The sequence below is a fragment of the Lathyrus oleraceus genome, chromosome 1 (assembly GCF_024323335.1).
Source record: "Lathyrus oleraceus cultivar Zhongwan6 chromosome 1, CAAS_Psat_ZW6_1.0, whole genome shotgun sequence".
Classification (NCBI taxonomy): domain Eukaryota; kingdom Viridiplantae; phylum Streptophyta; class Magnoliopsida; order Fabales; family Fabaceae; genus Lathyrus; species Lathyrus oleraceus.
In genome coordinates, this window is record NC_066579.1 from 96271457 (window position 1) to 96284334 (window position 12878).

The 12878-nt window shown below is 32.3% G+C and overlaps 1 protein-coding gene across 1 annotated transcript; it reads left to right on the top strand.

Annotated features, from left to right (window-relative positions):
- Positions 1-10192: 10192 nt before the first annotated feature.
- LOC127115469 (alkane hydroxylase MAH1-like) lies at positions 10193-11879 on the top strand. The gene has a single exon (XM_051047008.1). The coding sequence runs from the start codon at positions 10199-10201 to the stop codon at positions 11741-11743; it is 1545 nt and encodes a 514-aa protein (XP_050902965.1). The 5' UTR covers positions 10193-10198; the 3' UTR covers positions 11744-11879.
- The last annotated feature ends 999 nt before the right edge of the window (positions 11880-12878 follow it).

The following is a 12878-nucleotide window of genomic DNA, read 5'->3' on the forward strand; positions in this document are numbered from 1 at the left end:
AAGTCCATTCTACCGAGTTGATACGAAGATTTTAACCTTCACATCCTCATCTAAAATGTCCTTAAATATGGGCAGCTGTAAGACCCCAATTTTGACCCTAAGATCCCTCATGCTATCTCATCATTTGCATTGGCTTTGGGATCACACCTTGGTATCCTCCTTACCCCTCATTCATTGGGTTTGTATTGGGAGAGATCACCAAGAACTTTTGATTGTATCATACTTTATTTTCCTTTGTTTACTAACTAAAATGCCAAAAATATGGCTAGTATAGTTTCATTTCTTTTGTAGGTAGTGTGTGCATCCATCTGTGCCTTATCAAGCTCACATCTAGGGTTTGAGAGCCTCAGCGCAAATGATAAATCAAGGAAAGTTTCAAATTGGTTCTAAGCATAATTTCGATCAAGAATTTGAAGCTTGTTTGCCTTGGAAACCCTAATTCATCTAGGTATCTTGTGTGACTTCCTTAACATGTTTCTTCAATAATTGGTCAAAGATCTCAAGGTATACTTCATTATACTTCATATTAATCATATATGATTATTCATGAGCCCCAAGGAGCAAAATAACTTCAAGTTTTCAAGTTGGTTCAAAGAGCTTGACTAGAGAAGTCAACTGATCAAATATAGGGTTCCCTAGATCCTATCTCCTACAATTTTTGTCAAATGAAAATGATTACAAGAGAAACTTTACTCATTATTACATTCCAAACAACTTTCATGTTGACATCAAGAGCCAATTTTTCTTGGAAAGGCATTTTTTATGGTGAGAGATTATAGGTCACTTTGTTTGTGCCCTAGATAGAAGGTCAACTTACAAGAATCATAACTTGCTCAATATTTATGATATGAAGGCCATCCAAGTTTCATGACCAATTTAAATACATCTTCTCCAACGTTTCTTCTTTGCGAAATGTAAAATTCTACTTGCAAGGGCATGTACTAGGAGGAAACATTATAGGTCATTTTGGGCCATCATCATTGAACAAACAATTTTCCTCAACTTCTAAAATCCAAAACTCCCTCATGAATGATTAAAATGGTGTCAAATTTGTGACCAAATTGAATATTAATGAAAGATATACAACTTTGAAGATGGAACCAAAGTCATTTGAAACTCATAGCAAAAGTTATTCAAGGTGGAAAAAATGGTCATTTGACTTTTAACTTAGAAAATTTTCAACTATGTGTGATTCTTCCAACTTCCACCTTAAAATTTACTATTATCCAAGCTACAAATGGAAAAAGTTTCAACATCAAAGTTGTTCCCTTTCATGTTATATTTCCAAAAAGTTCAAGATCATGGCATTTGAATTATTTTTGAGTGACTTGTGCATGGGTGTAATGAATGTCTCCATTTGGAAACTTTCATGATCATTTTTCAGTTCACAATGCATGGCTTCATGATTAAGGTTTCAACATCATTAGCATACAAATTTGGACTTGTTCACATAATTTTTTAGGCCTTGTACACGCCCATGCATGCATGCAACCACATTGCTATTTTTGGACATAATTTGGAAGTGTGTGGAAAGAAACTCCCAAGCCTATAAATACATGCCATGCTACTCAGAATTAAGGACCCTTGGGCCTAAGCTTTGATTTTGCAACTCTCCCACACTCCATTGATAGGATAACCTTGAAGATTTCACTTGAAATCGAGCTTCAAGTCCCCTTCTATTTTGGGATTGAAACTCCAAGGGTCTGAGCTCTTTTCACATCCAATTCACTTCCTGCAAGTTGGTAGAAGAAAGATCAAGAAATTTGGAAGAGAGATCGAGCTCCATTACCGCAAATAGAAGGTGATGTTTTTGAATTTTCTCTTCTTCGATTATCTCTTAATTCTCCATCATTTCTCTTAATATTTGGTTATATGAAGTCCTACCAATCTAAGCAACAAGAGTGAGTTGCTTTTAGGTCAAATCGAAGCAACTCAGTTCATACATCTAGATTTTCAATTCCACATATCTCTCTATATAGTGAGAATTGAGAAATTTAGAGGTCAGATTCGCGATCTCCATTATTTTTCCTTTAAATTAGTATATAGATTTTTCATTTTGGTTAACTTTGGTGGTGGACCAGTCCGGTGAGGTCCACTAGAGAAGATGACTGGAGCCCTAGCTCCGGTGGTGTGTTGGCTTCATCTCATCCATCTAACTCGTGCCTCATGTTTTAATCATGATCATCCATTCTGATTGCCACTCTTGCAGCGCGTTGACTAGAGTCTTTGGTGGACTGCACACGAGTGACCATCAGATCTACCACCTCAATTAATGAGGGAGATCTGATGGCCCTTGTTTTTTCCTTTGTATTTTATTTTTCTGATTTTATTTTAAATACTCTTATTTTGTTTATTTCATATAAATTTCATTTTTAATCCAAAAAATACGGGACTTTCACCAAAAATCTTTAAATATTTTTCTCTTCCATATTTTGAATTAAAATCATTTTTTGGATTAATTTTGATATTTCTTATGAATAAAATGATTTCTGACTTGTTTTTAAATATTTTTAAATACTTCTGACTTTCCAAAAATTCTCAAATTTTATGTCTAAGGTCCTTTGACCTTGTTTGACCTAGGATAAATCCCTTGGACATTTATTTGGTGATTTGAAGGGATTTGAGGTTTTACTTTTAAAAAATGCATTTTAATTTCATTTTAAAATTGATTTTTAATTGTTTAGATGTTTAAAAATATTGTTGAGCCATTTGGTTGACCTTATGTTGTTTGATCTTATGTTTGGGCTTGATCATGGTTGATTTGAACTTCTATTTGATCAATACTATTGGATTTAGGGTGTTGATGAAATGTACATTTCATCCCTCAAAATGAATGCATAGTATTGATCAGATGAAATTCCTCCTATGATCAATTTGGGTTTCTATTTCCCCTTCCCTCTTCATATTCATCCCGCTTCTTCCCCAATCCATCATTGACCAATGATTTCTCTACAAGTCAAATGCTAGTTGATTCATCAAAGACCTTGTGTCAGATGAATCAACATGAGCCTGATTGAGATAGGTCACTCCCTTTTTATTTTTGTGTGTGGTATGCTTTAGGAGCTTGGTTCTTTGTACCATGTCTCTAGCATGCATTTAACACTAATATTTTTATTGCCCGACCTCAGATAGTTGTGACTTCTACATAAATCCAATTTTGATTGCTTAACATAGAGCTAAATATGTCCCAAAAGGCATAACATTATTGTTAATGGGATTGTAAGTCTCCCATTCTTCATGGTATTGTGTGAAGACTTGACCTTTTTTCCATTTATGAGAGCTAGTGGCATACTTGTTGATTTATCCAAGTTGGATCCCTTCTCATAAATGATGTCTTGGTTCATGTCTTAATACTTGTGAATGAATGGTTGAGTGTTCTCCAAAGAATGACTTAAACAAATTGAACTCTTGACTAACATTTGACTAACTTCCTTTATTATTTGCTTTACTTTTATGTCATTTACTTAATGCAATTTAAATTTTAGTATCTTTATCATTCATTAGCATTTACATTTCATGCAACTTATTTATGTTCCAGTCCTTTTCACTTTGCTCACTTGAACCATATCTTGTGATTGTATATATTGTGTGCTTGTGATTTTGTTCTGTTTGTGGTCTTAGGACCTTAAAATACCTAATAACAACAAAAACCCTTAAAAAATATTTTGGTGGACTGTTAGACTTGATTTGAACTTTTGGACTTAGAATAGGCAACTTCCCTATGCTTTGAGGACTTGGCCAATGCCACTATTTAAGACTGAACTATCTTGGCCAATGCCATTCATCTGATACCAAGCCTTGAGTTCCCCTTTGGTTTGCTTGTTACTTTGTCTCTATGTTTAAGTTGTTATTTTGATCTTATTGTTCATATCTGATGATTGTTTCTATGAGTTTGCCACAAGGAATATTTCATCTGATACATTTTGAAGACACTGAAGACTGCTTGCTTTTGGAATGTTTGCTTGAATGTTATGGCCATCTTTATTTGATGCCTCTAATCTTCATATTAATTGCTTGGGTGGTTATACTTATTGCTTGCTTAAAAGTCCAAAGTAAATAGGTTTCTATTTGACATTCTTGTGATGTGGATTGCATCTCATTGGTCAGATCTTTTCAACTCTTAACTTTTAATTTTTGTCTAGGGTAGTCCCTTCATCTCCTCCCACTTCTTTATTTTCAAAACCTCTCCCTCATTTCAAAACCTTCTTTGTTTGTGTTTTCAACTTAGACTTGTTTTAGTGAGTAGAAACTTTGGCCTTATACCATTAAATTTTCAAACACTTTCTTAAATCAAACTTGTAAATAAACTTAACCATATTGACTTTAATTTCAAAAGACAAAAGAACTAAGAACCTCATTTAAGTCTTTGACCTTTTTATGCCCTTTTCTTTTAAAATTTGTTAAAATCAATCCACCAATTTCTTTGAAATTTTTACCATGAACTACGGAGTTTTGATCCCTCATTTTTATGTTGGTACATAGGCATAAGACCGAAAGTCTTGTCAAACACAAAAATATAATTAAATAATTCTTTTCTCATCCCCCCAATCTAGATTTTTATCAAACATATTTTCAACCAAAACACTTGCACACAAAAAAGGGATCCCTAGGAGTACCTAAGAGACTTTGAGTGCTAATACCTTCCTTCTGTGTAACCAACCCATTTACCTGTAATCTCTGACATTTTATTAGTTTTTGATTTGAAAACTTCTTATCTTTGTTTTTTTTCGTACTTTTCCCTTTTCCTTTGGAAACAATAAAAGCGCGGTGGCGACTCTGGTTTTATTGACTTCGAGTTTATCCAGAGGTCGATGGTCATGAATTTACCGCTACACACCCAGATAAGTTCCCCAAAAGAGGGAACGACCAACAGAGAAAGAATGGAAGAAATTTCAAATTCATCGATGGAGTTTTGATTATCATCGCGAGAACGATCCCCTATCAGCACAACATTACATCTATCAGACGCTTCAAACTTTTTTTATCAGCTCCGGACGAGGTAACTACACCACAAAAATATCTCAAGCGGTTAGCAAAGTCCACCAATTTCTTGTACTAATATGAATCCTCAGTAGATAATTCTTCCTCTTTTTAAACATATGTGTTGCTCTCCATGAGGAAATGCTCCATCAATCAACAATGGGGAAACAAAGGTTTACACTTACCCTCTATCTCTGGATCGACCTCGCAAATGGTTACATGAGCCAAGGGGTGAATGAGGGGGGGGGGGGGGGGGGGGGGGGCGGTTACTAAGAAGAACTGGTCCGTAAAGGATGACAACTCAAGAAAGTATTTAAAGGTTGACATAGTCAACACCAAGGAAACTAACTCATGTTCCCTTGGTTGGGCCAAAGTGCCACGATGACAGCGAAAAAGATGAAAAAACAAGGTGACAAAAGGGTTCCCATTCAGGTATTCACGCGAATATTGGAAAGTCTTTATGTACGTCCAACTTGATGGGTGAAGTTGGGAATGGGCCACCATCAAGTAGTTGAAAACACCTATCTCAAAAGCGGTAAAGGGCAGACGAACATTCAGGGTTGAGAAGAGATAACTACTCATGAGTGAAAAGAAAAGAAAAGGTCTAAAAAGAGGTGACTCCATTTCTTCCTACACTTATGTAGTGAAAACAAAGAAATAAAGGTTTCGTATTAACGATCGCGTTTTTTGCACGTTACACTCAAGTATTTCAGTTTCCAAGAATGATTCTAATGTCGCCTTCTAATTGACATTTGATGTTCCAAACAACAAAAGCATAAGGAAGGGTGATCGGGAGATGAGGGAACAATTCTCCAAACCCCCACGTCGATACTCAAGCACGAGGGCTTGAGGCAACTGTTTTGGATCGACAATGTCTCCCTTGAACCGACCATCCTGAGATAGATAACCACAAGCTAAAGCTTATCAACCGACTACGTAGTCTAATTTCTAGAATCTTCTCCTGACCACATAACTATCATGTATCTCGTTGCAGGAGATTTACACCTAAAGTACATCTAACGATCATCTGTATTCCACACCTGAAAGATAACGAAGTTGTTATTCATCTCCTCTATATATAGGAAATGACGGTATTTCAGGTAATAAGTTTAAACACAATTTGAATACTCTCTACTCTTTCACATACTGACTTGAACATTAGAGTGCTAACATTTACATATATACCCCCATTTCGTCGCATCGGAAGCTCAATTCCACCGCAGCTTTGACGTTTCTCTCTATTTTTAGTTCCATAACGGAATAAATAAATAAATAATAATAATAATAATAATAATAATATAATCTTACACTCTATTGTTTCTCTTTAAAATAATCTATTTAACAATATGAGTTCTTCCTTAAAAAACAATATGAAATCTCTTTAATAGTCCATAAACACCATGATATATTTTTCTTATATGAATGGTATGCCTTTCCTTTTAAAAATATATTGCTACACTTTTAATAAATTCAAATATATCATTGAATGTGTTTTTAATTCTATAAATTTTGTTTTTTCATGTTTTGTGTATATAAATTTTTTATTAATTTTATTTTCTGTTAAGTTTTATAGACTAAGTTTTAAAAATAATAAACTTATAAGGAAAAGAATTGAATAAAAAACATATAGTTACTAAAATTAGAAAGTATTAATCTTATAAGACTTTTGCTGATGACGCAATTGTTGCAGGAAGATAAAAGGAAGAAGTAAAATGTTTTTTTTTGTTTGAGGAAGATGAAGAGTAAAAGAAATAGTTGTTTGAAGAAGCTCAGAATATGAAAAGTTGAAAAAAAATGTTAAGTTTATCTATTTATAAGTTGCGGAAGTGGAAGCGGTTTTTGTTGAGCATTAATGGGTGAAAAGAAAGTGGGACACATGTCAGTTAAAATGACCATATTTCATTTTATTTTGACAAAAGAGTTCATTCGGCACCTATTTGAATTTGAATGAAAGAGGGATAACTGTATTTCATTCTTATCCAATTTTGAAGAAAAGACGCGTGAAGTGTTATCTTGAATTGCAGACATGCCGAGTGCAATGTGTCAGTGCCTAGGAGAAAAGTAGTTGGTAAGAGTTATTTCGATTTAGTATATATAGGTGTCTTAGTGTTAGGATTTGGGGTGTTCAATTGTTGTACAATCACTCAGAATTATTCAAAGTATCTAGCGTGTTGAGAAACGAGTATAATTGAGAATGTACGTTTGATAACACCACTGTCTTTATATAAATCAAAGTTTATTTATGTTTTTTGTCCATAAATTATCTTTTATTACAAGTCATTTATCAAGCATTTTTTTACACTTTCCTTACATTCTGCAATTTATCCATTTGAAAATGTTTTAAGCAAACATTCCTCATACAAGAATACTGTTGAAGTGTTCATTCCTTTTCAAATACAATTTTAAACAATAACACATGTCAATCTGGTCGATCCTGTGAGTAACCAAAGTGTCCTTAATTTGGAAGACCAGTGGTTGTTTACCAACTTTCATGGTAAACACCTTGAACCGACCATCATGAGATAGATAACCACAGGCTAAAGCTTATCAACCGACTACATAGTCTAATTTCTAGAATCTTCTCATAACCACATGCCTATCATGTATCGCGCTGCAGGAGAGTTACGCCTAGAGTACATCTAACGATCATCCGTATTCCACACCTGAAAGATAACAAAGTTGTTATTCATCTCCCCTATATATAAGGAATGAAGCTATTTCAAGTAATAAGTTTAAACATAATTTGAACACTCTCTACTCTTTTACATACTGACTTAAGCGTCAGAGTGCTACCCTTGCATATGTACCACTGTTCCGTCGCATCGGAAACTCAACTCCATAGTAGCTTTTGTGTTTCTCTCTATTTCTGAAATAAATAAATAAATAAATAAATTATTATTAATAATAATAATAATATAATCTTACACTCTATTGTTTTTCTTTAAAATAATCTATTTAATAATATGAATTCTTCCTTAAAAAACATTATGAAATCTCATTAATAGTCCATAAACATCATTATGTATTTTTCTTATATTAATGGTATGCCTTTCCTTTTAAAAATATATTGCTATACTTTTAATGAATTAAAATATATCATTGAATGTGTTTTTAATTCTATAAATTTTGTTTTTTCATGTTGTGTATATATAAATTTTTTATTAATTTTATTTTCTGTTAAGTTTTATAGATTAAGTCTTAAAAATAATAAACAAATTGAATAAAAAACATATAGTTACTAAAATTAAAAAGTATTAATCTTATAAGACTTAAATATATTTAACCTTTAAATATAGATAAACATCGTTTCAATAATTAATTAACAATACTTACTACATTACATATTATGAATCTAATATACCAATGAAGAAATTATATAAGTATTTAATATTTTATCAATTAACTTTTACTGTCTCATATTAATTAATTATTTTTCATTATTGAATGCAACAAATTTCCATAACCATAAAGTATATTTATTTTTTTATACTAAATACATGGTATTTGTTTTCTTATCTTTCTGTATACATTCCTTTTAAAGAAAGCTATTTAGACCGAAGAGTTGTACATACGAAAAATAATGAATCATTGTGTTACGTTTTTATTGGATAAAAATTAAATTAGTCAAATGTTAAGTTGTCTGAGAAAACAACTTCCATGTTTTTTTCTTAATTGGGCAATCTTCTAACTAACTAGCATTTTTGTTTTTTTCCTCTTTTAATTTTATGTACTAATTCCATTAATTACTATTTTATCTTTTATTTTAATATATTTTCTTTTATTATTTAAAATAAGATAATGCTAACTTGTACCCCAAGAGCACATGTTAAGAAATCCACAAATAGAATATTTATATTGAAAAATCAATAAAATTATTAATTGTAATTTTTTAATAAATATAGTACACAATTTTCAAAAAATATTTTCTATATTTATCTTTTAACTTGTGCCAAGGGTATAAGTTAGCATTATCCTTTAAAATAAGCTTGAGATTTATAAGTTGTTTTAAATGACTAGTGAAAATTTAAAAGTTGTTGTAAAAATAAAATTTTAATTATAATGGTTATAGATGCCATAAGATCGACGAATAAAACTAATTAATAATAACTCTGTTGAATACTTAGGTGCATCAAACATGTGGATTTTCGTATCCGTCAAGGACTTATGGTTACGCTTAGGTATGACAATGGGGCGGGATGTAGACGATTTTTATCTCTCTCAAATCCAAACAATTTCCGTTCTCCGTTTCAAATCCAAGTTGGAATGGAGAATTAAAACCCAGCCACATCCCAAATTTTTAATAAAAATATTTAACTTTTTCAAAATCAAATTACATTATAAATAATAAAATAAAACAACTTCAAAAAATTTGATACAAATATTTTAAATAATTAATACAAATCAAAATATTGGTCATATATTTAATATTCCAAATTATCAAAACTAAGTAATAATATACATAATAAAATAAACGGGGCGGATTCTGGGTGAATGTGAGGTGGGTACTAGTGTCCTCATTATCCGACTTGTCCCCATATTTTTTAATTGGAAAAAAACTCAAACCCGAACCCAAACCCAAACTCAATTAAAACGGAATTTTCCCATCAACTTCGGAGCGAGTTCGGATGGATACCTGCGGATATGAGTTATGTTGTCATGAGTTATTACACCATTCATTATATTTATGAGTGTTGGATCTAATTGAACATCAACTAACTCATGACATCAATTCAACCGCATAAATTATATAAAGGCCACTTCACACCATTTAAGTGTATTCAATTCAGTCCCACTATAAAATTAATTTTCATTAATTTAGTAACGAGTGTTAACATCGTAGGTCTTCACCTTTCTCCACAACATCAAAAAGACCGATTCACCACAGCTAAACTCAATTTTATCCCTTCATCACTTATCTCTTCTTTAAAAATGAATCAATATCATATATCTCTTGTTATGAAATGGAACAATAACTTATATTACTAATTTAAAATCATTAATTTTAATGGAATATTAAAAATAATATCACTTTAACTTTAACTAATAAAACAAACTTTCCTATTAAATATAGTTTAACTATTAATGCCCAATGATATAATCATTTATCATCTTATTCTTACTTTGTTTTGTAACCAAAATTGGGCATTTAAGCCTTTATATAAAGACACATTGGGAGCATAACATAATAACATATCCCTCAAATTCATTGACATTAACGATGATCATGCTATCAACTTTTCTAGTTATGGCTATCACATTCATCCTCCCCTTATTCCTATATGCTTTTTACCAAACACTATATCTCAAAACTCCTGCTTTCACAAATTGGCCTTTTGTTGGTATGCTACCAAGATTCCTTTGGAATGTTTCACGTATTCATGATTTTCAAGCCCAGTTGTTGAAATCAAAAGGTGGCACAGTTGAGTTCTTAGGACCTTGGTTTACCAAAATGAAAGTTGTAATCACAGCCGATCCACAGAATGTCCACTACATTATGAACAAGAGTTTCGACAACTTTGTGAAAGGTGATTTATTTCGCGAAATTTTTCAAGCCTTTGGTGAAGGTATTTTCACTACTGATTCAATTCAATGGAAATACCATAGGAATCTTCTCCAATATATTTTCAAACAAAATAACTTTGAAGCTTATCAAGAGAAAGTCATTCACAACAAAGTTGAAAAATCATTGATTCCTTTATTGAATCATGTTCAACAACAAAAAGAGTTGGTTGTCGATTTACAAGATATTTTCAATCGCTTCACGTTTGATAATATTTGTTTGATAGTTCTTGGAAATGATCCTAATTGTCTTTCCTTAGATTTCCCTAAAATCGCGGTTGAGAAAGCTTTTAACCAAGCAGAAGAATCCATCTTCTATAGACACACTATGCCGGGGTTTGTTTGGAGGTTGCAAAGATGGCTTCAAATCGGTGAAGAGAAGAAAATGACTGAGGCATGCAAAGTATTTGACAAATTTCTATATGATTGTATAGCTTCAAAGCACAAAGAGCTTTTGAAAAATTGCAACAAAAATGAAGATGATTCTAAAAGTGAGAAAAATCATCATGTTGATTTGCTAAGCGCGATGATTAGAGAAGAAAAATCAAAGGGGAGTGAAAATGGTGACAAATTTCTAAGAGATTCTGCCTTCAATCTCTTTGTGGCCGGGAGAGATACTATAACTTCCGCGCTTACATGGTTATTTTATCTCATTGCTACGCATCCTTTAGTGGAAACCAATATTCTGAAAGAGATAAAAGAAAATTTTGGACACAAAGAGAAGCCTTGGGTTTTAAGTGTCGATGAGACGAAAAAGCTTGTTTATCTTCATGGTGCTATATGTGAGGCGTTAAGGCTTTTTCCGCCGGTACCTTTTGAGATAAAAGAAGCAATTAAAGCAGACATACTTCCAAGTGGTCATCGTGTTCATCCTAATAAAATGATATACTTTTCCTTATATGCAATGGGAAGGTTTGAAGATATTTGGGGAAAAGATTGCTTGGAGTTCAAGCCAGAGAGGTGGATTTCTGAGAGAGGAGGCAATGTTTATGTTCCATCTTACAAATTCTTTAGCTTTAATGCTGGACCTAGGACTTGTTTGGGAAGAGACTTGGCTTTTCTTCAAGTTAAGATGGTGACTGCTTCTATTTTGTGGAATTATTGTGTTCATGTTAAGGAAGGTAGTTGTGTCACTCCAAGCCTTTCAATTGTACTTCTCACAAAAGAAGGTCTCAATGTTAAGATAACAAAAAGAAAAAATTAGTTTGATTGATTGATTTATACCTAGCAATTTGAAATATTTCTCAAGTTATGAAATATATATGAAAGCTAATTATCAATGAAATAAAGTATGATGAATTCAATCTATCTAGAATTTTAAATATATGTATTGAAATAAAGTGTGGTAAGGTTAAGATTTTAATTATTTGTTTTATTTATATAACATCATAGATAAAAAAAAGTCTTTGTTATGGAGGAATTCTTTCTTCTAGTGTAAGGAGACCACGTGGAAACCGCTTATTAACACCATCTATAAAGAATTGATTCATTGGATAATAAGTATGTCAACCTAACCTAGGTGGAAACATTGTCTTGTTAAACTCTGTTAGTTACTATATTCCCATTTTATTCATCTCTCAAAATTTCTACTAAATTTGGAATAGCTTGGCGAGACTTCAAAGGAATTTTCTTTAAGATTTTTTGCGTTCATTGGTTAGAGGTGTGCAAGCCAAAAAAACATGGAGGTTTAGGTGTGAGGAATCTACGGTTGGTTAATTTGGCCTTTTTTTATTGGTTGAGATAGACAATGCTCAAAGATACCTGGTTTGGTTCGCCATTCTTTCTACTAAGTATGAGTCTAATGTGATTTATTTATTTATTGGAGGTAGGTCGCGAAGTTTTAGATCTTCTTTGATATGATGGGAGGAGATTTATCTCCTATGCTTTGACCTTAACACTACTTTTGTCTGATTTATTGAAGGAGTTTGATAATAGGTCTTCCACCTCTTTTTGGAAAGACCCGTGGTAAGGATCCATCTCCTTGAGTGTTCATTTTTTAAGGCTTTACTTGATTTTGAAGTAGTGTATGGAGAAAGTGGGATGCTTGGGTAGTGTAAATAGTTCCTAGATCTAGAATCTCATGTGGAGGATGAATGTTTTTGTTTGGGAATCTGAGTTGGTGGAAAATTTAGTTACAATGATTGAAGATTTTATCTTCTCCATTGAGGAGGGCATGCAATTTTAGTTTGATAATAATGATGATAAGTACTATGTTAAATCATACTATTCTTCCCTAATCCACCATTTCATGAATCAAAATAATCTCTCTCCTGTAATTGCTCGATTTTGAAGAGTTGAACTCCTTCTAAGGTTATTTTTTTCTCCTTATAATTACTTAA